The 27,215-nt window shown below is 38.4% G+C and overlaps 1 protein-coding gene across 2 annotated transcripts in view; it reads right to left on the reverse strand.

Moving 5' to 3' along the window:
* Nucleotides 1-691: 691 nt before the first annotated feature.
* Nucleotides 692-27,215, reverse strand: part of LYPD6B (LY6/PLAUR domain containing 6B) — a 51,007-nt gene continuing 24,483 nt past the window's right edge. For both annotated transcript variants that reach the window (XM_065672840.1, XM_065672841.1), the window contains 5 exons: nucleotides 6,271-6,342; nucleotides 4,834-4,987; nucleotides 3,646-3,744; nucleotides 2,577-2,707; nucleotides 692-1,194 (listed from right to left, as the gene is read on the reverse strand). In XM_065672840.1, the coding sequence (XP_065528912.1) occupies nucleotides 1,030-1,194; nucleotides 2,577-2,707; nucleotides 3,646-3,744; nucleotides 4,834-4,960 (522 nt within the window). In that variant the 5' untranslated portion in view covers nucleotides 4,961-4,987; nucleotides 6,271-6,342 and the 3' untranslated portion in view covers nucleotides 692-1,029. The remainder of the gene's footprint in view (nucleotides 1,195-2,576; nucleotides 2,708-3,645; nucleotides 3,745-4,833; nucleotides 4,988-6,270; nucleotides 6,343-27,215) is intronic.

Here is a 27,215-nt window from a genome sequence, read left to right on the forward strand (position 1 = left end):
AAAAGTTTTAAATGAGGGTGCCAAAGCTATGTAACAATGATGTCCGGGAGCCCGGGATATCCAATAGCAAAGACTTACAAGTTGAAGATACATTAAGGACAGCAATATTTCTGGGAGAAACTTCTGCAAATTGAGACAGAACATGGTAGACTTCTCTCTTTGTTTATACCAAGTGCTCACTTACAATTTTTATGATAACACAGCTGCTTGACTGTACCTCCAATTTCAGAGTCATGGTATTACCACCACTTGGAACAATATGACAAAGATTCAGCTCAGGTGAGACACTACTGCAAGTAAATGATCCCTTTATCATGGGGAAGGAATTCTGATGTAGGTACTTCAACAGTTCATTGTTTTTAGACAGAAATTCTACATAATTTCACACTGGTTTAAAATCTGAGTGTGAGACATTTTACAGGAAGGATAGATAAAAAGAATTATTTTGTATTATTTCCAGTAGAAACAACTGGAATTGTTTCTGTTTCTGGTCAAAACAGAAAAATAAATTTATCATATATGTTCTCTATGAAAACCATACATGTTCTCTATGAAAACCATAATTGAAGATAAGCTTAAACTTAAAAAGTTGAGCACGACAAGAAACTCCTTGTTATTTATGCACAATGAAAACCAGTTTAAAAAGAGCTGCCACTGAGATACTTGTTGGTACATCATCCATTGATTTTTATCTTGTGATTGTCTACAGATACTTTGTTCAAAAGACAAGCCAAGCATGTGTGCATTTTTATCATAAAATAGTGAATTATAATAATATGAGTTCATCCCATTCAGTGGGTGGTTGTGTTCAGCTTTTTTTTGAATACTGCAGGCCACGCGAAATATCTTCACTAAAATATCCAAGGACTTCATCATGTACCCTTTCCTTTCCACTGTCCCCTTATATTTTCCGTAATTAAGAAGTATCAGTGATTTCTCCTTGCACATACTAAACCAAGCTTCTTACAGTTTCTGACAGCACACAGACAGGCAGACCCTCTCAAAGAGATCTAATAGGAGGGTGTTGCATCACAACAGCATGGTCATCATGACTGACACAAGCACTGCAATGTTGACTGTCCACTTGCTGCCATCTGACGTTCTTCGGGCATGCAATACAGCAAATACTGCATTTGTGTGGTTTGTTGGTATTTCTACATTGCAAATCATCCCTTCACAGCAAGAAATGCACTCCTGTGGAGAAAAAGGAGATCATTTGACATAGGGTAATTCAGCAGTAGCTTTTAAAGATATATGCTCTACCAACAGGTTGCAAAGGTTACAGCTAAACAGACTCATCGTTTCTGCCTGGCAACCCGACCAAAGGCAGCAGATGGAGCATATATGCTACAACTCTTCTTCCAAATCATGTAGCATAGCCTTCCTAGAGCAACTCATCAGCTAGTGCTCTCACCAGGCTTCAGAACTATGATGTGATGTAATACAGGCATGTTAACTGTACTGACAAGTTTGGTTTTGTTGTTTGAAATATTTCATGTTAAAAATAACATAACTAACTTTCACAACTATTAAGGAATTAGTGGATAATGATGGTTTGGTTTGGAAGGGACCTTTAAAGATCATCTAGTTCCAAGCCCCCTATCATGGGCAGGGACACCATCCACTAGACCAGGTTGCTCAAAGCTCCGTCCAACCTGGCCTTGAACACTGCCGGGGATAGGGCAGCCACAGCTTCTCTGGACAACCTGTGCCAGTGCCTCACCACCCTCACAGGGAAGAACTTCTTCCTAACATCTAAGTTTCCCTTCTGTCAGCTTAAAGCCATTCCCCTCATCCTATCCCTTGGAAAAACTCCTCTCCAGCATTCTTGTAGGCCTCTTTAGGTACTGGAAGTTTCTCTAAAGTGTCCTGGAGCCTTCTCTTCAGCAGGCTGAACAAGCCCAGCTCTCTCAGCCTGTCTCCATAGGAGAGCATCATCATGGCCTCCTCCAGACTTCCTCCAACAGGACTTGACTTACTGCAGTGAATAACACTTTGGTAGGGCATGTCTGATTATTAAGAATAAATTTTTACCTAGGATCCAAAGCATGAAAGAAGACAGCAGTTAAAGCTTTTTGTCATGCAACAAAAACTCAGTTGTATCTCGCTTAAGCATATGGTCCTCATGGACAAGCAGAATCACACTTTGTGTGCTGGGCAGTGTTATCCAAGCTGTGTTATGCAGAGAAATGACTGGAGTACCTTACTCCCAGTCTGGTTTGCTCAGGTGCTGACAGTGACACAGCTGCAGCACCACCAGTATCGGCACAGGTTGCATAGCCTACCTGGGCACCTTACTCAGAAAGCAAGGCCCATGCACTTGGTACACACTAACAATGTCCCAGAAAGCTCAGACATTTCTTTAGAAATTGTTATTACATCCTGTCATACAACAACACAAATAGGAAAGGAGGAAGATGGGGGTAGTCATGCTTCTGTTGCAGAAATTTGATGTCTATTGTTAAATACTGGAGAGTGTATCTTGGCACATCCTCTTCAGCTCAGCAGGAAAAACAAGTACTGAAATGCAAACCTCAAAACCAATGTGCTGCTCTGGCACAAAGAGCAGTGCTTACTGTGTGGCCACTTTCCCTGTGACGGTGGCAGCCTACAAAATGGCATTCCTCTCCAGTGGCACACTTTTTGGTGACTGATGTACTCTTCCCATGGTCTGTGAAGAGATGAACTGTCAAACAGTACTGAGTACCTACAATATAAAATTTAAAATGTTTAGTTAGGCAAAGTATACATTCTTTTACAGGGTTTAAAAACTTCACACTAATTAGAAAAATATTCTCATAAAAATACTTATTTTGGCTATATAAAGCCATTGTGCAACTTAATTATAAATACCATTTAGCAAGAAATTAATGATGAAATCTTCAGCTTAACTAATCCTTCAAACCTCCAGAAAGGTTGCTATCACTTAAACTACTTTTTAGCACTAAAATCTACACATTTATCTTCCATTCTCTACTCTTTCTTGGAGCCCATTCTTGCTTGCTTTGTTTTGGACACATTTCCTCATTCCTCTAGCTTGTTTCTTCCACTTTCCCACTGTTACTGTGAATATGACTGCAAAGAAAAATGAGGAAGCATATTTCCATTCTTTTCTACATATCTATTATTCTCTCATACAAGCATGATCCCCAGTCATTCAGGTCTTGCTGCTTTACAAGCAAGCCTACAGCACAGGGAGACTATTTCATGTTGGGATGATATCCAAAAAGAAGGGGATAAGCCTGCAAAGGCAATTCTAGAGTTTTTTAAACAACATCTTTAATTCCTAGGAAGCACATAGCTATGTATATATCCACACACATGTAGTTGATTTATTATTGATATATTGTTAATATATCTACTATACTATATGTATACTATATATAATGTACTGTTATATATTATATTAAATGTTTTATATATAAATATAGATATAAATAATTTTTCACTGTAGCTTTGCACTCTGAAATGGTCAAAACATTCACCTTAGCAGAAACGTACGACTCAGTATTACTAACAACATAACTGAAGACACCACTGTGTTGGCATGTTAATCCTATTCAGTTCAACTTCTACAAGATGGCTGAGTCAGGGAGAAGGAAATATAACTATCACAAAGAATCTCCTTAGTACAGACGCACTTACTTTCAGGACACCATCTATCTTCAGCCCATCTGTTACAGTCGTAATTGTCCACTGCATTATCACAAGTAAAGCACTTAAAACTGTTTGGAAATGGAGTGGCTTTAAAAGTATTAAAATAGAGTAAGTTTGCATGTATTAATAAAAAAATATTCAAAATAATACTGTGCTTGTACACACATTGCTTACAAAAACATATTACATACATATTTTCAATGATACATCACTGTTGGACACCTATGCAACAAGTTTTGTAGAAAGCTTTTACATTTTTAACTGGTTTTGCTATGCCTGCCTGAACTTTAAAACACCTTCTCCTGTTTTCATTCTGTCACAATCCAAAATAGCATTTAAGTAGTCGTGGAAAAACAGGAAAAAGAGAACACCTTAGATGTATGCCCATGATACTAAATCCACATGTATGTTAATACAGATACACAAACACTGTCTACAGATTCATTTGATGAAAAAAACCTACATCTTCAAAACCAGCTTCAGATCTTAATCTCCAGCTCTGAAGAGGACTATTTTAAAACCTTATTTACATTACACAAATATATAAATGATTTTAAGATGTACAGTTCCCTAGATGCATACATATACCTATTCTATCTAGCTGTCCTGACTGTTTTAATGATATGTATAATGAAAATCTTCTCCCCTTAAGTGAAGGGATAGAATGATTCTGATGCTAGATAAGAGGCAAAAAAAAAAAAAAAGATGCTATTAGTGACAACTGGCTTCACAGGTCTCACAAGGTTTTTAATTACCTTCAGTTTGAATTAATTGCTTGCAGCACACCTATTCTTTCCCTTACAAAAAACCCAACAAGATAAAAGACAAAAACATCTGTTCTGTATTATTTCTGAGAAATCCACTGCATAATTTGCTCAGTAGGAAGACATTTCAGAGACAGAAAAATAGAATAAAAACACCTAAAATGTGAAAGCCCTCATGCACTCTTTAATTGAGCAATGCATGCAATTGTTTGTTTTCTTTCAGTCTACTTTTAAAATCTTAGAAATAGCCTAAACTGCTGTGGGTTGAAAAGCAGTTTTATTTTGAACTTTTTATCCTTCATATTTGAAGAAGACAAACACCTAAAAAACAAAGGATTGAAAGAATATGGTAATTAACTAAAATGTTAAGCTGCAATTGCATACACAAAAAAAGTGTTAACTGTCTACTTACGGTCTAGTGGAGGTCTCACATTGTAAAAGTTGATGTTCTCAGCTGAAACCCTATTTCCTGAAAGGATGAAGAATGGAAGAAAGGCTCCGGCCAGCATGTGATAGAATAACAACATGCTGAGTATCATTGTACATGAAAAGTAAAACTCTTGGGCCTAAGAAAGAAATAGAACACATTATTTAGAGGGAATCGTAAAGAACTGAGTGTGTAGAACAAGAAATTTCCTAGTAAGTATTCCTAAAACACTGAAGATTCAGTCCGTAGGTCTGTACTGTGAAGATGGCTAATGCAAGTGAGCATGTAATGATGATGAATGCAAAGCTGAGCAGTTACTGCCTTCTGCTGGCCAGGATCCTGTACAGAGTCTTTAAACTTCCACAAACTTAAAAAAACTAACAATATTTCTTTAATCCATTTACACTTCTAAGGAATGTCAATCTCATAGAATTCTTATAAGCATTCCTAAAAATCAACATGCAAACTGAACTCCTTTATATCTTACTTGAAACAGACAGGATTACAATACCATTAAAGAAAGCAAACACAGACAAATGCCATTTTTAACACCGACAGCCTAGAACTCAAGTCAAATTTCTTATCTGACACTGATCAGTGTATGTCTATTGCCTTCAGATAAGCTACATCATCTGAATTGTAAGTGTGCTTTCCAGTGGCACAGCATTAAAAATCACAAGTGTAAATTCAAATTATTTCTTAAAGTGCATACTACGGGGATGCTAAGGAAGACACCTGATGATGGTACACAAATCTTGGAGAACTGCAAAGCAGCACATTCAGAGGATGTGATAGAGGTTTTGGGCACATTTATTTGGGTCCTCCTAAGTACTTTGATAAGGCTTTGTGGAGAAGAAAAACTAACTGGTGAATGTTTTGGTCAGTTTGATATTAAGATGTACACACATACACACAGAGAGGTATGTATGGCAAATAGCAATGATACTGGAGACCTAGTTCAGATATTAAAAGGCAGAATCAGCTTAAATGGCACCCCGCCCATGCAAATTCCCAGCAGGAGAAACCAGCTTGAGTGGAGGCTCCTGCCAAACCAGAGATGTTACTTTGAGCTGCCAAATGCCTTCATTCAGAAATTTCTCTGCATACCCCTGCAAAGGCCTGTGTAGATGTACACTACACCTGTGTAGTAAGCTCCAAATGAATCCAAGCAGTGAACTGAAAATGGTACTCATACCATGGCAGAGAAGTCAAAGGATTTCCTTCTTTTCCTTGTTTTTTTTTTTTTTTTGTTTGCTTGTTTGGTTGGTTTGGGTTTTGCAATTGACACAGATGAACTGAAAGATGATTTTGACAACAAACCAATCAACAGAAAGTTCAACTTTATGCACTAGGGGCTTAGCTTAAGTTTTGTTTTGCAAATATGAATATATTTCAGTAGATACTGAGAAAGCCGTGGCATACCTTTAGTTTCAGTGCACCTCCAAGGCTATTTTCTGTCGATGGTCAAGATTTCTTCTGGTTGTAGCCCAGGATCTAAGGAAGGATTAAGAAGAATGTGTGGGAAAAAAATAGCAACTGATCGTCATAATTCTGTCCTGAAGGGACTAATTAGCTGAAACACTGTATGTCCTTATTTAAATTGAGAATTAAGAAAGAAACCTGGAAGTGTGGTGGTTTTCATAACAAAATATACAAAGAAGTACCTGAACTACAAAAAGTGGCTCTATCCTATAGAGTGCTATCCAACTGCAGAAATAGATTGCCTCCTTCCTGTGATACCCCGAAGTCTTGAAAGTCAAATGACAGACAAAAAGTGAAGCAATGAGACTACTCAGTCCTTCCATAAGGATGAGTTTATTTCTCTTGCAAGGGAAAAACATTACTCAGGCAATGACCTGGTCGGGACCACACAAAACCAGATTAATAAATATTTCACACTCTAGAGATATTCAAACTTTCAACACATGCTTTGACCAAAATAGACGCACTCATCAGCAGCAAGGTAACCTAAAGGCTAGAGGTTATTAGCAAACTATAAAGTAAACAGGTCCCCCCCAGTTCATTCCTCACTGAAACAGAAACACAAAAATGTTGCCAAATCCCTAATACCGCTGCAAAATCCCAAATAAATCTAAAACAAAGTTACAGCTCTCTCCAATTAAGCACACACTATTTGCACAGTGATATCCTGCAGCATCAAAGATAGGCTGTTTATAACCCTCTCGACTTGCCTCACTAGCACACACTTGAGGTGCACATTTCAAATGTACGCTTATTTTCAGTGGTTGGCGCTTTTTTTGTTGGGAGACAAACCCATGTATCATGGTTTAGTGTGAGTTATCCCTGCCTGTGGCAGGAGGGTTGGAACTTGATGATCTTATGGTCCTTTCCAACCCTAACCATTCTATGATTCTGTATCATGACACGATGCTTTTCTGCTAACAAATCAACCCACATCATATTCTGCTATTTAGCTGTTGCCTGCAAAGTCTATTTCATGACCCTTAATGTCTTCCAAAACAGATCATTGAAATGTGGCATTACACAGGATAAGAGAAAGGGAGGAGACAGTGTTGCTACTACACTTCAAGAATGATCCAAGTATCTTCCAACCTAATTTCTCCTTTCTCTAGCATTCTTAGCTCTACCAGTTTATATTGGAGACAACAGCTCTTCCTCAAGTTTCCTTTTGTTCCATACAGTTCAAATCAGTGCTTCAAAACTCTTCTTTGCCATAAGTATTTAAGATTCTTCAAACCAAACTTTTTCTTACAAAAATGACCTTTTATCCCAGTGTCAAGAGGTGACAGAATTTCTATCCCAGCTGACAAATTTCTTTTTGTCTTCATAGACAATAATTCCCCCTGTTATCAGATCCTACTCTTCTGCTTTATGGCATTTTGGATCAGGCTTACATGATACAACCAAGAGAATAAAAAAACATAGTGTACCAAACCCCTTTGTTAATACCATAACTAATATTCTGAATGAGCTGAAGATTTAAAGTCAATGTAGTAACAAAATTTCATAAGTACCGGAAGCAAAATACTTTAACGTAACTACTATAAAATTACACTTTCCATAAAAATAGCCAATCTGATAAAAAGACAACTAAAGATGCATGAAGTCTAACTTAAGAGATCTTTGTTTCCCACACAGAGAATTCTTACATGGTGATTTAGAAACGAAACCACCCCAAAGCACAGCATATGAAAGGCAATTATGTGCAATTGAGTTGGCCAGCTCTTCGGTAATGTCCCCTCTTTCTGATGTAGAAGACAGGTCTCTCCTGTTGTCATCAGTATCACTGTAACTCTATTTGCAGCTTGTACTTTGCTGTTCTTTCCCATAAGTATCTCCTGTCATCCTTTACTGGAGTTCAAACACAGAGACACCATAAAGTCTTCACCAGCTCAAAATCAGAAGTGCTACAAATTTAATTTTATATAAAAAAAAAAAAAAAAAAAATTACAGAAACTGATGACAAAGTGTGAAGTTAAAAATACAGTAGAAGCATGGAATAGTGTGGGTTGGAAGGGGCCTTAACAACCATTCAGTTCCAACCCACCTGCCATGGGCAGGGACACCTTCCCCTAGATCAGGCTGCTCAAAGCCCTGTTCAACCTGGCCTTGAACACTGCCAGGGATGGGGCAGCCACAGCTTCTCTGGGCAACCTGTGCCAGGGCCTCAACACCCTCACAGGGAAGAGCTTGCTAACGTCTAATGTAAATCTCCCTTCTGTCAGTTTAAAGCCATTCCCCCTCATCCTATCCCTACATGCCCTTGTATAAAGTCCCTCTTCAGCTTTCTTGTCAGCCTATTAAGGCACTGGAAGCTGCTCTAAAGTCTCCTGGAGCCTTCTCTTCTGCCGGCTGAACAAGCCCAGCTCTCTCAGCCTGTATCCATGGCAGAGGTGCTCCAGACCTCAGAGCATCTTCATGGACTCCTCTGGACACGCTGCAACAGGAGCTCCGTTAACACATAACTCCAGTAACTCCAGCACTAGTAGGTAACAATTTTAAGTTCCTGATCCCAGTCAACTTGCTCTTACATCTGTGGACAATCAGGGATCCAGTCTGTACTAGCTTCAGGGGGATAGTATCAGGCCCTTAACGAACGCAGGCTGCTTGAGCATTGCTGGTAAAGGTGTGAGAAGAGCACCTTTACCATTGTGTCTTTAATGCCAACATCTTTCTCTATGGGTCCCCTGCAACACAGTTCTGTTTATGCCCTTTGAGTATCTCAAGCAGTTACTTTCAAATTGGCAAGCCAGTTTTAATCAAGTAGCAAATACAGTAGTGTATTTTGGGCAGCTCACTATAATTTTTTTTTTCAATTTTACTTTGTAGGAAGATAAAGCATTGTATCTTTTCAAAGCATAACAGTTGCAAAATTAATCTCCTTTACATGTTTTCTGCAATTTTTACGAGACTGAGGAAAGTTTGCCTTTATGGGAAGACTGGCCTGTAACTTGATCTGATGCACCTGGGTAGCAAATAAAAGCCACAATTACACTTGTGCCAGCTTTCTACAAATTCAAGGTCCCTCCTGCTCCCCTCCCCTAAGGTCCTGTTGCTTTCCTGTCCTGGTTTCCCCAGAGAAGCTCATGCCAAATGGAAAATTTTAGGGAATATAAATACAAAAAAGCTAGTCTTTAGTTGGTGTAAAGCACAGTAAATTGATCTCATGATTTGATGCAGTCAAAGGTGTCCTTGTTTGCTATCCAGGCCAATAAATAATGGATGCTGTGCGACATGGTCTTAGTTACACAGCTGCGCCAGCAGTCATTCTTAAATAAAATAGGAAAATACTCGCCAAAAAAATGCTGTTCATATCCAAAAATCTTTAAAATGCTTATTTTCTTTATAGTCTCTTATCTCTGTTGTACTTTCATATAATATTATCTAGTGTATGAATAAACATTTCATTATGACCAATTAGGAACTCTCATTAATGAATGAAGAAACTGTCACAACACAGAAGATTAACTTATATAAACAAGAGCAAACATGGAGACATAGCTTTCCTGGGGTGAGGGAAGAAGACCCAAGAGGGAAGGGCTGTTAACGTATGCTCTGTAATGAACTTGCAACTGAAGCACATATCAAGAAAACAACGAGGTATACAATGGCTGAAATAATTAATATATTCCAGGAGGTTTTAAGATTTATCTTGCAGTGTATAACAGAATAGTAGGAAGCTGTATGCTTGATTTCTGATTTTAATAAAATTCAAGTCTGTCTGCATTGTTTTTCCTGGCAGACTCTGGAGGATTAGCAGATTTAACATGAGATATGGAATGCAAATGAAACTTCCTCCTGTCATTTAGTAAGTAATTTTCAGGTGCTATTAGATAATTGCAAATGCTTATGTTAAGCTTGTTAAATACCACTTCAGGACATAAGAGTTAGAAATACATAGGTGGAAAGGTATGTATGTTAAGGCTGAAAAAGTTAAAACCAACACCTGACATCATCAGGTGCTCCCTGCAACAAATCAGGAAGTCCAAAACTGACACTTCAACTTATCTAAAAGGACAAAAATAGCTCCTTGGTTTCCCCATTTCTTAGACAAATACTGCCATTCTTATGTTTTTCTCTGGAGACCATTTAACTTGATCTATAAGCCACCACTTACTCCACTTCAAAACTCAGCAAGTGAATGAGTGGACGGAACAAATAAAAGAAAACCTTCATTTTCCTTGGGAAATAGGCAGAGCATGTTTAAAGTAAAAGAAAGGGGAGATGGGGAGAGAAAAACTTTTGAAGGATTAATAATCTCAAAATACTATTACTGATCCACAAATCAAAACTACAAGCTATACGAGTTCTACCTTTCCTTACCTACTGTGCTGAAATGTCTATTTTCTGATTTTTTGCCTTGCAGCATGTTATCATTAGTATACAATACATAGGAAAACAGATTTTACATTACGTTGACAGACATCTACAAGTAGTAATACAACAGAATAAAATTCAAGTTATCAACATTATTTTTAAATACAACACATTTCTTTATTTTCACCCACAGCACACTTAACCATGCCTGGAATTAAATTTGGTCTTAATTACAAGAAATTATTGAGCTCTTTATCTATGATCTTACAAAACATACAGATCTGGGAATGACAACACCATCTGGCTTGGGGTATAATGCTGGCATGGGAAGTTGTGATGCAAACCGATAGCGAGACACGGAGGTGTCTGACTACACAATGCATACAACTGCAATTATTTCAAAAAGAAAATAAGGTATGATTAATGTGATAAATCTGAGCAGTACCACTGAAGTATTTGCAAGGATAAAACATGCATTTGTTTTTAAGCTCATACAAAAAAGATCCATGGAATGAAAACAGTATTACATCTCATTCCTTTTATAGCCAAAACTGCTCAGCAAAAGTAGTCTTTATTTTAAAATTCAGAATCCCTGAACATCTTTGGAAAAGAATTTATTCTATCTAAGAATACACTAATGAGAGATAATTTTCTTATTTCCTTCTGCAAGAATATAATTCCCTCCAAGAACTGCACTTTGTCAAACCAAATTTTGCTCTTCAGCTTTTAACAGCTTCTATCTATCACATATGCAAGTGTTTTAAATCTCTCTCCCCCATTCATCTGCAAGACTGGAAATAGGAACTCAATATTACTCTAGAGAAAAGAGATTATAGGAATAAACAACATTTTTTTCTTTCCTTGAGCTCATCAGAGCACCTCTGTAAAAATCAATTTAATGACATTAATTTTACAGAGTATTCTGTTAAATAGCCCAGTGGATCAGACCACTATTAACTAGTTAGGCCTTACTGCAAATGGTGGGATAGAACTTCATCAGACCTAGCTCTCGGTACCCAAGTTATTGGGAGCGCAGTTTACAGGAGCCAAAAGCCCTGGTGAACTCCAAATCAGCTGAGAATAAAGACATAATTCTGCTTTTCAGTATCCTTCTACAAGTTTAGCTCCAGACCACAGCCAATATTTAAAAGATAAACAATAAAAAATGATAAAAAAAAAAGCCAACCTAAAGATACCCATATTCAGCAAGACTATAAGGTAACACTACTGCATGTTGCACAAGAATGAAGTTCTTCAAGACCTATTTTAGAACATGAGAGAGGCAGGACAACAACAACGTTGCTCCAATGAAATCAAGAGATATCTGTGTGTGTGTATATACATATATACACACTGTGTATATACATATATATACCATCCACTAATTATTATTAAATGAAAAATGAAGGTCTCTAAGCCAGTAAAATTCAGCCTCAGAAATACGCCACAGTTTTCATGCCTCCATTTCCAAGTGAAATCCTATTTCTATCAATCACAAACTATGCCCAACATACATAGTTAGACATGCTATAAAGTTACATATGCCACTCTAGACAATAAAACACAGGACATTCTAGACAAAAGAATGAAAACCCACATGATTTCCATTTGTTAAATAAATATTATATTCTCATTAAAATTAGTATGTCAAAGCAAAGGTATACACAGAAAAGGCTTGCTAGGAGAAAAGAATGTTTGCTTGCAGACCTACTTCGAATCTTCAATACACCAAAATCTGTTTGAACCTAGAATGGCCCTATGGGATCAGAAAAATTAGAAGGTTTGACAGCTTCTGCATCACGAAGAACATTTTCTACAAGCTTCACATTCAGTCGTATTTCAAAACTAAGATTTAAGCTATGCACCAGCTGAATTCATAAACCTGAAAAGTGTGCTGTTTTACCCAACACTGATTTCTGAATTCACTGACATTAGCCTTCACTTCAGAAAGAGTAATGGGTGCAAAATAAACCTGATCCGCTGCTCCTTCCTTGAGCCTTAGTTGCAACATTTTGCCAAGTCACAAAAGGTTTGGTATTGTGTGTGCAAATACACAGATTTGCACTGAAAGAATAAGAAGAAAAGGTAAGGTTACTTTGCCTAGTTTTACTGTAGTGAGTGTCAGGATCCAAGCTCTCATGGCAAAATGTCCTTTGACTTCCTATAGCAGGTCACTTTACTAAACCCACAGTTTTCTACAATAACACAACACTAGAGGGACTCAACAAGCTGGAGGGAAGGAATGCCATCCAAAGGGACCTGGACAGGCTTGAGAGATGGCCTGTGCGAACCTCATGCAGTTTAACAAGACCAAGTGCAAAGTCCTACACCTGAGTCATGGCAACCCCAAGCACAAATACAAGCGGAGAATGGATTGAGAGCAGCCCTGAGGAAAAAGATTTGGTGGTGTTGGTTGATGGGAAGCTCATCGTGACCTCGCAGAGTGCACTTCAAGCCCAGAAAGCCAAATGTGTCCTGGACGGCATCACCAGCAGCATGACCAGGAGGTAGAGGGTAGGGATTCTCCCCCTCTGCTCCACTCTGGTCAAACTCTCCCCCTGCCCCAGTCCCACATCCAGCTCTGGGGCCCCCACCATAAGAAGGACATGGACCTGCTGGACTGAGACCAAAGTAGGCCACAAAGATGCTCAGACGGCTGGAGCACCTCTCCTGTGAAGACAGGCTGAGAGAGCTGGGCTTGTTCAGCCTGGAGAAGAGGCTTCATGGATACCTTACAGAAAATGGTCACCACCAGTTTATGTCAGTTTGAGACAGCAGCGAAAACTTACCTGAATTGCAATTGAAAAAAAACCCCACACACAGAGTCAATTACTTGTTTGTACTGGCAGGGTTTAACATGTGAAATTTTACAGCACTGGTACTTGTCTGATATTCTTTTTGCCCCCTATCGAGCTTTTGTTACTATGCAATCCTTGAAATCATAAACAATATAATAGCCCTAAATGCAACAGGAATGACTGCAAATGCTTCTGGAGAGACACCAGCAGTTCCCAGTTCTGCTACTCTATTTCCAGGGAGCCGCAACAACAAACTCATGCCATTGAATGAATTAAGGTTAAAAAAAATCAGCTGTGAAGAACTAACAACCTGACTTCATACTGAATTCCTTGAGAAGAAGCTTTTGTTGAGAAGCACCTGAACTCATCTCAAGAGGCAGGAAGTCCTATTTCTAAGAAATACACATATCTGAATTAACCCTCTTATTAATAATGTAACTTTAAAGGCAAAAATTTTTTACAGGTTGTATTTTCATAGCCTACATGTTGTTTATGTTTATTAAAGGATTTATTTGCATTGCACATGTGCTGGAGGTAGGGAGAGTGAAATTCTGATGACTGTAAAGTCAACACAGAATCTACTACAGGAGTAACACTCCAACTGACATGAAAAGTACCCTCCTTGAAATCACTTTGCCTACAGAGCTGTGCTGCACTCGGTGTCATACATCACAAATAACATCACTAGCACTGCAATAGAACTAATTTTGAGCAGAAAATTTATCATAGTGTCACTGATTACACTTCTGAAAAATGTTTTGTTCACAAAATTCTGCCTCGTCCACATTATTACTCTTCCATGTTTCTGAGGCACGTACTTTCAGTCACTGAAAACTAATGAAGTATTTGAGAAATTCCTATTATTCTGCCTTGCCCTACACGAGCTGCCATAACATCTAGAGGAAATAGTCTTGCAGATGTAGTTCTCAGGAGATGAACCCAAATTGTGCATTTCCCCACAGTTTTCTCTTTGAAATTTCAGGCTGCTCCACTCTGAAGCAGTGGATACTTCACATGTGGCTTCCTAAATTACACAGGACGATTTTTCTACCTGATACAACCACTAATGGAGAATAAATGGTGAAAATCCCATCTCCCAGCCAAGTTTCTGTCTGCAGTACTCGTGTTTCTACAACCCCTTCTAGCTGAGCTGTTCACTCCTATTATTTGCCACCAAAGGTTGAGAAGCTAGCACTGATGTGATTTTGATTATGTCTTTTCAGAAAATCTTAATACACATGACAGAATATATCTACACACATATTTTACAGCAGTGTAAAAGGAAAAATTTACTTGGAAGATAAGTCCAGAGGTACATGAACTCCACAAAAGCAAGAGATGAAAGGAAATAAGGAGAAAAAGGCTTTATTTTTCTGAAAGTACTAACAAAGTCTGTTTCAATTCTTTATGAATTTACAAACACAAAAAGGCTTAAGAGTTGTTTGTTTTGAAATGCTTTAAATGAACTATGCTTAATAAATTGATGATCCAGCCAGTCTGACCTAGTGCAAGATGGCATTTGCTTCCAATCAACAATCTAATCCAGACAGCTGAAAACAGCAAAAAGCTAATTTCAGTTTTTACTAGCTGACAGCTCCTACACACAAGCAATATTTGGCACAATTTGTTATTTGAACAGCTTCAGTCAGCCTTCTGTTGCATTGTGAGAGAAAAGTGATTTGCCCTCATTTCAAGAGGAGGGACAACACAAACATAAAAAGCTCCCTTTCACACGTTCACAAAAGCTGTGTTGACATGTATGCCATATCTTCAACTACAAAACTCAAATGCTGCACTATTCTTCTTCCTCTAAGGCTTACATTTCTGGGACAGAGGCACATAGCTTCCACGTCTACAGACGTGGTATTAAGCATTAATATCTGAATATAATATTTAATTAGAATTATTTGAAAATAATTTGGTTTGTACAGTTTCTCGCATTGCCCTTCACAATAAACATCTGTGCTCTAGGACTGGAATCACATCACTATGTATAGAAGCTGAAAGAAAATCACCCTTCCATCATCCTGGAGTTACTTGCTTGATTTGCTAGAGGCTGAACCTTGAATATTATTATTAAGGTGACATTCCCAGGATTCAGAAAAAAACAAACATCCATAATTTCTGGTCTTTTCCTCATTGTCCAGGACAGATAGATACACATTTCACAGCACTTTTTTAGAATATCTTTCACTAAAGTGTTTTTTTTTTTTTAATAAACAAACAAACAAAAAAAAGCTTGAATCTAAACTGTACCGAAAACAGGGAGACAACCATTTCCAGTATCAGCCATTTGTGTTGCAACAGCATCCAGACAGTCCCTTCACTTCTTGCAGCTTTAGCCCCCACTTATCTCCCTGGCAGTTCCTGCAGAAATTCAATAATAGGACTGGCTATCTTACGAATCTTAACTATTTGGAATGGTCCATCCCCTCCTCAACTTAGTAGCATATATTGGAAAGAAATGGGTAAATGTCTATTTCTTGAAAAAAATCCCATCCTGATACCTTTTTACTACCACCAAAGGGACAGGGGTGTGTCTTCGCACTGCAAAAGACACCGTGATTCTGGGTGTGTTTTGTGGTGTTTGTCCTAAAGAAAGCAACTAAGCATCTTGGTTTTGTCTAGAGCAAATGTTCCCTTCCCCTGACACACATTTCCCATTTCTCAGCTGTTTCCTTTTACTTTTTTTCCCCTTATCTCTTTAGTGTGATGGTATCAAGGCAGTGCAATTTTCTCACTTGCTAGAGGAAGCTACATAAGAGTTTTATAATTAAAGTGACAGAACTGTTTATATTCAGTACCATCCTTGCTCTTTGTGATATTTTCCAAGCACAGTAAGACTATTTACACTTCAAATAGTCTTTCCTACCTTCCCATTTCTTAGGTGCTCTCTGAGAAGAAATAATCTTCAGCTTCTGGCTATAATTGCAGAGCAGAGACTGGCTTCTATTTCTCAAAGCCTAACATTTGATAAAGCCTCATGACTTACTCTTTTCAGTCAAGTCAATAGAATAATATAACAAAACATAGGAAGTAATTTATAATCTGACCTAAAAAATAGTTTCATTCAACTAGAAAAGCAATAGAAAGAGACAAAATGCACACTCCACCTCTGCCCTTATCTGCTCACAAGACAATGCCACATTCTTAAATAAACTGGCAGTGCAGTAACAAGTAACAATAGGAATGCCTCTGGGTGGGGGAGATTTGTTTACTATATATATTGCCTGCAAAGTGCAGGGTTTAATTTGACAAATTAAAGTTGGCAAATTTTCCATTTAATTTCAAAATCAAGAGTAGCACTAAACTGAAAAGCACTGAAAGTGAAAAAACAAATCCTACTTTACTAAAAGCAATAAATCCCTGGAAGGCAGGGCAATGCTGACTGAAAACATAAAAGTAAGCACTGTATTTTAGAAGTGAATGCCAGTTTCTGCATATGAAATATCATCAGTTGTTTTGCAGCAGAGTTTCCTCCAAGATTTCTGAACTGGTATGAGAGGACTAAATTCAAACTCAAGAGCCAAATGATTCATCTGCCCTTTTAATTTTTTTTCTTCCCGTATCCCAGTTTCAGATCCTCTCATGCATTTTCTCATAGCCTGGTAACTCTAGCTTTCTAAGAGGTGCAGACATCCAACGCTCCACCTATTTGCAGCAAACAAACTGTGACTATTGATACAGTTTACCAGCTAGAACACATATAAAATACTATGAGCAAACCATGCAGTATCTGCATACTGCGTTTCAAAACAGGTGCACAACTCAACATAAAGGGTGAATACATAGTTCTCTGTAGCCGTTTCTCTTTATTGTGCTTTTCATGCGCTATAGGCCAGTTCCAAGAACTATCAGATGCCATTTGAGTAAGCTATCCATATAAATGAACACAGATGAAAACTTGCCTTACTACTATTCCCCTCTAAACAGAAAGCAATTCACTGGGGGAAAGAAGAAATCTTATTCCTTTTGTGTACAGGAGCTCACATTCGAACTCTTCACAATCAAAGGCACCATGTGCTTTTTCATAAGGTTCCTCAGAGCCTTGCAGAAATCCTTTGTATAACCTTGGGTGTATTTTAGGCAGATAGGTCATTACCCAATTAGCACCAGGATAAACTGGAAAGAAAGGCACAAGGTGAAAAGAAAAAAAAAAAGGTAAGAAAAACAAAACAAACCACTAAAAATGGAAAAAACCCCAAACACTGGTAAGAAAATAAACACTAGTAAGAAACCACCACAGGCTTTCATAACAAGAACTATTGCATACCTGTATTTACTATTATTACTAGTCTCTTCAGGTTTACATTCTTTCACCAGGCTCCACAGTTTTCCCTCAGCACTTGCAAACATATGAAAAGGGCAAAAAGAAGTACAAGGAAACACAGCTTTTAGGTCATTTCATTCTGGAGGATTTGTAGGGTTTAAGTTGATTGTTTCTTTGGACTGACAATACGTAAGTATTTCCAAATGTCTTTCAATACTCTGACTTAATGGATGAGACCAGGAGATTTTTCACTTGATTTTCTCCCATTAGAGAATATATTTTTCAAAGTTTTTTTTTCTGTTAGGCTTCTTCCCTGTAAAAAAAGGAAGCTTTGCTTGTCTGGGAGATGGCTCTGAACTGTGTTGCACAACAGCTCTGAAGCTCTCTTCCCTCCACAACAGGCAAGCAATGAGTTGTTTTAGTGAAGAATATACAAACATCTCATCTTACAGTGATAATTCCTCCTGTATATATTCACCCTCCACACCCTTCCTGACAATCTGCAATTCAGGGACTTCCAGGGGCAGAGACAATGTACATATCTTGGTGCTTAATTGCCTGTCCATGGCTTGGTTAATTGAACTGTCCGTGGGTTATTGCTGTCAGTTGCTGAACCCATCTAGAGTTAGTAACAACACCCCATGGCAATAAACTGCAAAGTACAAACACATACCTTTTTAAAAAGTACTTCCTTCTTTTTGTTTAGACTCAACTGAGTGTTTCATTTTATGGCATGGCAGCCTTGACTCTTATGACAAACCATAAGCTACCACTTTAGGCTTCCTTTCTCCACACTTGCCACAATTTGTTATCTCTCACATCCCTGAGACGTTTGTCTCCTGTTCTAAGCTGAAAAATGTAAGCCATTTTCTTCAAATGAAGATCTGCATTTATTTTTTTTTTTTTTTGGTTCATAGTATATATTCTGAAATCAAGGGAAAGGCAGCCACTAAACGAAGTGGGGGTACATATTACAAGGGAAGGGGAAAGATACACACATACACATTCATAAGCCCTGTACTCTAACCTAAACAGACTTCATACCTAAACTGAAGGAAAAATTAAATTTTCATTACTGCTAATGGTATACTAAATTTCCTTTCATTAACTATATTAATTTTCATAAAGTAGATCATGCAATACATCAATTATCCATAGGTTAGGAATGCACTTTTTTAGAGGTTAAATGACTTTCAGAAATTGTCAATTAAAAGTAAGTCCTACGTGCGCATCAAACAAATCATCAAAATGTGTTCTGAGAACATCAACAGATGAATAAAGAGTTTCAGATGGTAACTTGTAGCTTATTCCTTTCATTCTGATACCTTTAACATGATGCAAGGATTATGCAGAAGTTGACACAAACAGAAAATTAGTTATCTGCTTGTAGAATTGACAGCTGTGTACAAACAAAATAAGAACATAACTAAAACATTTTCAAACTCAGATCTTCAATTCCAAGTGTCAGCCTGGAGCAATATTTTATGTCTGAGCTATAGTATTAAATTCCCCAAACATGGGAAGGCTCAAAAAGAACATCCTTTCAGACTCTTAATTATTGCTGCACTGAAAACTAGAGGTTAGCAAGAAGCCTTCACTGTGTGGTGACAGGGGGAGGGAAAGCAGGAAAAAGAAATGCAGGATGGGCTGCACCAATAAACCTTACTAAGACAATTAAATAAAAATAAGGACAGAAGGGACAGGACAAGTTATTTAGCGAAGAATGTAGAAAGTGAGCTGAATCAGCAGATCTTCGAGCTTTAGGTGTAAGCTGGAGAATTCTACAGAACTAAATTACCCAGCAAGTGGAAAGCTATCCCTTCCACGATACCAGGCAAATACATAGGAAGCAATAAACTTTATTACAGGAAAATAAAGAAGTTCAACAGTCTTTTGAAATAAGAGAACTTTCTTGATGCAATTCTGTGCTCTCACTTATCTACCATGAATAGGCTTCAGTTATTGAAAACCAGCATCGGGGAAAAGAAAAAAAAGAGAACACTCCTGAACAGTTCTCAGCTGATGCTTTTATCAATTGTATGATCAGTATAAAGAGATGCTGCATCAGCAAAACCTCCTCATTGTTTTCAAGAAGTATCTTTATACATTATCTGAGAAACACTGCAATATCTACCAAGATGTGGATGCATCAGGAGAAGGGAACACAGCTCACAACAAAAGGAAATGTCTCCAAACCATCATTGCTTGATGACCAGAAAACTCATCATGTTCATCTGGTAAATGTGCTAAAGTTTAACCTCTTTAACTAAAATTCTGAGGGTCTGGTTCCCCATGTGTTTTTAAGGTGACAGAGAAGCACCTTAACATTACCAGCATGTTGGTGCCTTCAGTTATCCACCAGAGTTCAAGTGTTTCCCTAGTTTGCTGCAGAATAATACAGAGCAGAAAAGGAGAGACCTATTTCCTCTGTCACTAAATTCCCACAAGCCAGAAAGAAGTTGCATTAAGCTTTGGTGGTAACCAGATTTCTCCAGCATCATGTTTTTACTGCCCAAAACATCCTTCCACCAACATACCCACAATATAAAGTATGATGATGTTTTGAATGCAAAACAAAATTGGAAGTCAAGTACAACAACAATAAAATCTTTTGTAAAATGTTTAAATGATCCTCAAATCCTCCCACTTGCAGGGAGGACTGCCAATCCGGTCAGACCTGCTGATAAACAGAAAGGTGCAAGAAGAGGCTTCAACTCAAACGCCTAAGAGCACTATGCTAATTTGCAATTATTATCTATATGTCACGTCCCACACTTGCCACACCAGTGTGAATTATCTCTTTGATGTTTCGTAGATTTAAGTTCAGCAGTGCATCACCCCACTCACTTCATCCTGTAATTCCACTGCAAAGAATGTGTGTCTCTGCCTGACCTTTAATTTGAACTATTTATTATGGCCTTGAAGAAAGGATTGCAGGTAGGAAATCCAGTCAGATGATTTCAAGAACCTAGTTAGGAAAACACTTGCAACAGGCCTAACCATGTGCACACATCCACCTCGCAACCCACAGGCCTGGGGACAGAACTAAGAGAGTTTCTACCCCCAGCAGATCTCTGACTTCTGCTATCAAGGACATCTTGTTGCTGCAGTGCTCATCACAGGTACAAGGAAGTGGCAATACATTCACACTGCCCATTCACGATGCAAATCATATGCTTTTACCATGTCTTATGCAGAAGAAAAACAGCAATTCACAAAATTAAAACACAAAACCACAGCAATAATTGTGGAGCACCAACTCCACATCCATTCTTCGTTCTCCCTATGAATGGTGGAGATAAAACCTATAGGATGTAGCCTATTTGGGGTCCTTAGCTCATCTATCAGATATAGAACACAGTCCTTAAAAGAAAAATCCAGTTTAAATACTCACTAGTCTATTCCAAAGAACTTAAAATACAGTCAGACAACTGCATCACAACAACAAACTACCACTGTAAAAAGTACAGTGGAAGTATTTTTAGGTAAAAAAGAAACCCATTAGCTAAAACGAGAATATAAAAGATTCTAGTTTTCCACAAAGGGCAAAGTGTGAATCTGGGAGAAAAAGTGTAATGCATACTTTGACTTATGCAGCAATCTAAGTATTTTTTTCCCTACAAAACAATTTTGCATTGAACACAGTGAAGTGATGCTATAATAGGGAGCAGAATTCCTCCAGCTCTTATCTGACTCTGTGTAAACACTATAAAGTGCCATGGAAAGATAAAGTTCTCCATCTGCTGATGGTTGCTACTGTTAGCCAAAAGAGGGTCAAAAGTTAACTCACCCAGCTTATGCACAAGGTTTTTATAGCTAAAGCCCTTAAGAATGAAGCCACATTACCATCTATTTGGAGGAAAAAAAATACTTTGTATGTAAGAGACTCAGCCAGTCAAAGACAAGAGATAAGGCATGTAAAGGACCAGTTAAGCTGAACCAAGAACAGTTTACTCAAAGCAATCTCAGTAATCAATAACTAGAGACATAAAAATTAAGTGTTGTACAATACTCTCCAGAATTGATTCCAAAGACAAAAGATCATGAGAAATTATCATTGGTTTCTAAAGCTATTCATAATAAAATTTAAGATTTAAAGAATAACAGCATACATTAAATATTTTTAATCTTACACCAATCAGTGACAGACTGGGAGGTATTTGTTGACAGCCATAAATGCTGTATTCTTTAAATATGAATTCAATTTTTCACTAAATAATCTCAAAGGAAGTAAGTGTGGTGAAACCCCCAGTCAAACCTTCAACAAACACCAGACTTTATTTCAAAATTTAATATTCAATTTAGTGTTACTACTTCTATTCCTTGAAGAACAGAAATAGCCAGGATTTCATTCACCAATGCTGGCACACATTGCATCAAAGGAAAGAGGATTATTTTGTTCACAGTTTAACTACAAGAAAAATAAGTATCAACAGAAGATTGGAAGAATAGAAGCAAAAGCATGGAGTTGATGATCACAAGGACCCATGTTGATAACTAATATGCACTTTGATTCATTTAGGGCTGCGATGTACAGCTAGTCAGGAATTAGAACTGGTACAGAGCTGGTCCAAAGCTAGGATCAGTCTCCACTAGCTCCACTAGGTTTCCTCAGCTGTAACAGATGGAGAGCATTCAACAGCTTTAGTAAGGAGAAAGCGGAAGTGCTTACTGTCACATTCAAACAATACATCCACATTCACACAATACATCTACATTCACACATACACATCTCAGGAAGACTGCTCATCCTAGCAATTTGTGGTTCCATCTTCCAGGCTGGAAACTATGTGAGTTTGCCTCTCTGCTCTGTTCTTGTAACACAGGGATGCAACAGCTCTGCTGGTGTGATCATCTCATGGTTCCTATTTGATAAAATTCTGTAAACTGCCAGAAATCCCTGACACTGGAAGCACTCCAGAAACAGGAGAACTATGACAGACATGCCAGACGGCGGGCTTTTCTTCAAAGGCTTGAAAATGTAGGGTGGGGAAAACAGGGGTGGAGTGAAAAAAATAATCCTAACTTAATTATAAATACATCTTAAGAATCGCATCCACGTGGAAGTTCTCCTGCTTTGTATCATGAATACCTCCAGGGCTCAGAAAACTGCTTTGAACAGGAAACACTTGGAAAGAGTCTCTTGTGAGTGGCTCTTAAGTGGTAATACACGTGAAGAGGACAAGGTAATATTCCTCAGTAAGTGCTCCTTCAAAAAACCGGTAGAATCCTTTGTTATTTTGCACCAAGCTGGAGGGTCACGAGCTATGCCAGCATATGGGTTCCACAGTTGGCAATCTTGGTGAATGACCCATAAAGCATTTCATAGCTATACTCTCCCAATGTCCAAAAGCTTTCTTCCCCTTCTTACTTGACCCTGACATCAAGCTGCCTGTGCTTTTTGGTGTCATTCATCTCTTCTCCCTATTCTTCCTGCTCTCCCTCACAGTCAGGCATTACTATTTTCAGGTTCAACTGTTTTTAGCCACTCCTGTGATGAGTAAGTAAGAGGAAGGAGCAGCAGTCAGGGGTGGAAGAGAAAGAAGACATGAGATGACACTCTCGAAATTATAAATCATGGCATCCTGAGAAATACCTTCCAACTGGAACAGTGCCATGAATACTTTGAGAGCTCACTGCACTTGCTAAATGGATTTCCCTGCAAATACAGGAGACCTTTTCTGTTACTTATTTCCTTTGTCTATCTGTATGTAATATGCAAGGAAATCCAGTTTTATAATTCTCTATGTTAACTACTTTAAAATGCATCCCTCAGGTTCAAATGTAACCACTGTCATAGCAGCAGAGAAAGAAAATACTGATAAACCTAATATTTAACAAATAGCAAGCAAAGATCACCTTAGCACTCTGTACCAATCGAGGATATTGCTCAAGGTGCTATATAAAGATTTGCTAAAAAATAGATGAAACTAGTCCTTGAAATCTCAACTGCTACTTCAAAATCAAAAAGTATTGTAAATTTTACTAATACAGTACAAAGCCTACAACTGTGATGTAACTGTACATGAACCCAAAAGAAAGCTTTATTAGACATTTTTTCTTGAATTGAGAGCAAGTGTTACGTGAGTGAAGACACAGCAACCTTTTAGTAAGCATTTGGGCATTTCTGAATTATAAAGTGTGATAACTGAAGTTCTCCAAAATTCACAAACTGGATAAGACAACGATCACAAGCCCTGGAACTATTTACTCTGCTTCTTCATCTCCCTTTCAACACTTGTTACTATAGAGACATGCTACCAACATCATCCAACACATCTTCTTAGGTGATAAGGGAAAACAAAAATGTCTTAAATAACTCCATGCCACCTACAAAGGCTGTAGATGCTCTCAAGGTTTCCAAATAGCTTATTTGCAGAGCATTAACACGCGCAAACAGAAAAATTGCATTAATTTTCACATTTTTTTTTTTTGTGAAAACCCCACTAAAAGTTTAAAAATGGACCAGGTACGTTAAGCACCATCTGAATTGCTTCACAATCCTGGTACCATAACCCTGGCCCCATTGCTCCTCTCCCTAGTTTCAGGGTACAAAAGCCAAGGAGGTAACACCACTGCAGCACTGGGGCTAGTGGGACAAAACCGGCTGCAGCATGGGTAGTCCTTACAGCAGTGCTCCCCCTAAATGCTACAGAGCTCATCACCACCACAACAGCCTGTACTGCCTGTGCTCCATCTACAAAGCCACTGCAGGTCACTGTGCAGAGCAGTAATTATTGGGTCCTAGACCAGAAATAATGGCATTGCATGGTGGAAACACAGATACTGCCCTTGCCTGTGCTGGGCTTGTGTTCTGGGTTGACAGAATACAGCTATGACGTATTTTAAGGCTAAAATCTTTTTCTTGTTTTAAAATTCATTATCAAAATAGTATACCAGACATAGAAATAGCATTCTCACTTTATTGAGACAATATGGATCTAATTCCTCCCAACACACCAGTTTCAACAGCTGGAAATTTCTGCCTAACAGCTGCTGTTGAATACCAAATGTTGTGAGGGTTTCTTAAAAATTCTTTTTAGAAACATATCCTACATACCTTCCATTCTAAAAGTCAACCTAAACTTAATCTTGGGCATAAAAATGGCTATACCTCATCAGTCTTTGCTTATTCAAGCCTGACAGCCAATATGAAAATCAGCACCCAAATGCTTAAGTTTCCTAATCCCTTCACTTACAAAAGTATGACTCTTGGCAGAGTCTCTACTTTAAGCATGGTGTTTTGCTTGTAAAAACACTGAACAGAAGTTTCAAGGCTTTAGCTATCATGGTAACTGTCACAGCTGCTAAAAAAATAACACTTTGTGCTATGTCTTTTATACAACTGTGACATTTTCTCCCATTATGTTGCTGACAAGGGGTTTTTGTCCTGTCTCCAGTATAAAAATCTCTTCCATATCACCTAGTTCTAAATAATCAGCCTGCAAACGTATTCACACTTTTCTGGGTTTTGTTTTATATTTCATTTTAATAAACACCCAATGGGTCTCGTTTTGCATAATCTAACAAAACAAAACATAAGCTCAGCAGAAAATAGGAAAAAAAAAATCAAAATTTTGTTCTCTGCACTTACACCATGTTCTTAACACCATTTGCACAGTGCAGGGGAAGAAAACGTACCTTTCTTACAGGAAAGGTAAGAATCAAATTGCACAGAGATTCCTAAAGATTAGCATAATGAATTTTTGCCTAAAAAATGTCTTGGTTAAGAACTGTTTAGCGTGACCCACATTTTGCAGAATCTAAGTACTAATATGGGCATCAAGCATCCTGAAGTGCTGCGTGCTTGGGTCAGACGTGTTCCATGGCCAGGCCGGCAGATGGGAGACTGAGGAGGTAAGTGGGGAAAGGCAGCTATGCTTTGGGAGCTGACTGCAGCCAGCAGCATGGCAATGCCGCCTCCTGAGACTACAGGTCAGGCACTCAGAGGCATTACTTCTTAAATGAGCTTAAGCAGCAGCCACCTGCCAGTGCCCAACTGCTCATTCCCACCTCTGACTTGTCCCCCAGCAGGCGTGTGTGGCCACACTGTGAAACCAAGGAATTGCTCCAGGTTAAAATAAACCCACAAAAGATTGCTTTTCAGCCACGTTCCTTTTCCTGGCTCCATTCACTTTGCAGCTGTATAAATGCCTATGCAAACACAGCACAGGAATGAGCAGGAACAGACAACGTGGTTACTGTTTTATGCTGTCAGAAAGCTACCTATGAACCTCACCCCCCAAGCAGTTTGTCTTAAAATAAACTATGGTCTTTCACCACCGCTCTGAGCCGGTTCCTGGGTCGCTGGTTTGCATTCCTCACGTGCTTTGGTAATAGATCAATAAACACCCAGCAGGTATGCCTGTATTTAGACACCTAGGTGATATAAATACTAGACACAGATGAATGCAAATTGCACTCTACAACAGCCCACGGGGTTATGGCTGCAGATTTATGGAAGGCTATGTGACTACTCCCAGTCAAACAGTTTTGTGATGCACAGGCTTGTGATTTTGACCTGATTATACTGTAGACATTGTTGAGCACGGTTACTGTCATTAGTTGTTGCTGTGCATGGTTATTATTGTTAGTCCATATGCAAGAAAGTATACAGGTTATTTAGCCAAACAAAAAAAGCAGAAGCTAGTGAAGGGCACAGTGGAAAAATTAGACTGCCAGTTTAATGACAATTCAGTAATTCAAAGATCTGGTAAAGACATAAAAACCTGAGAGGAGAAGTGGCAACTCAGAAGAAGCTAACTCAGGAAGAGAAAGGACCAGTCCACAGCAAGGACTAGGCAATTAAGGGAGGCTGACATTCACAACCTGCCAACCAAACACCATCATGTCGCTGAACCATGTAAGGCAAGTATTTTAATGTTTAACCTACTGCCGTGCTGCCTTAATGTATTTCTTGAGGGGTTAGTCAGAAGACAAAGGCACAGTTTTACACTCAGAAGCTGCAGTGCATGAAGAACTGAAAATTGGGAAGTAGCTGACCATGCATTCTAGTGTTCATACACAATAAAATACAACCAAATAAAAGTGTTCCAAAGATCTGATGGCTGCACGGCTAAACCCATGTGAGTGCTGGGCTATCAGCTGCCTTCCATTTTCAGTTTTCATCAGAAGGGATCATGTAGAGAAGCCCTAGTGTAAGAAGTGAATAAATAATCAATCCTGGGTTAAGTAGCTGATTGAACAACACACAGCAATGAGAACAGCCTCATGCCCTCCTTGTCATCATCCCTGCACCCACCTCACCCCACACTCGGCACAAAGAGTGAACATTTTGGCAGAGTAAGTTTCTACACCATTAATCACACTGAAATGGCTTGGTCTAGACTTAGGTCTAAATGGCTAGGAGACTTGTTATTTAGTCTAAATAACTTGAAGACTATATTAGAATCTCCATTGGAGTTTTGCCTCCTTTGTTCCGCTGTACTGATATCTGCCAACACCTAAATAGTCCACTCTGCTCCCCTCTTTTTTTTAGT

Source organism: Lathamus discolor, chromosome 3 (genome assembly GCF_037157495.1).
Source record: "Lathamus discolor isolate bLatDis1 chromosome 3, bLatDis1.hap1, whole genome shotgun sequence".
NCBI lineage: Eukaryota > Metazoa > Chordata > Aves > Psittaciformes > Psittacidae > Lathamus > Lathamus discolor.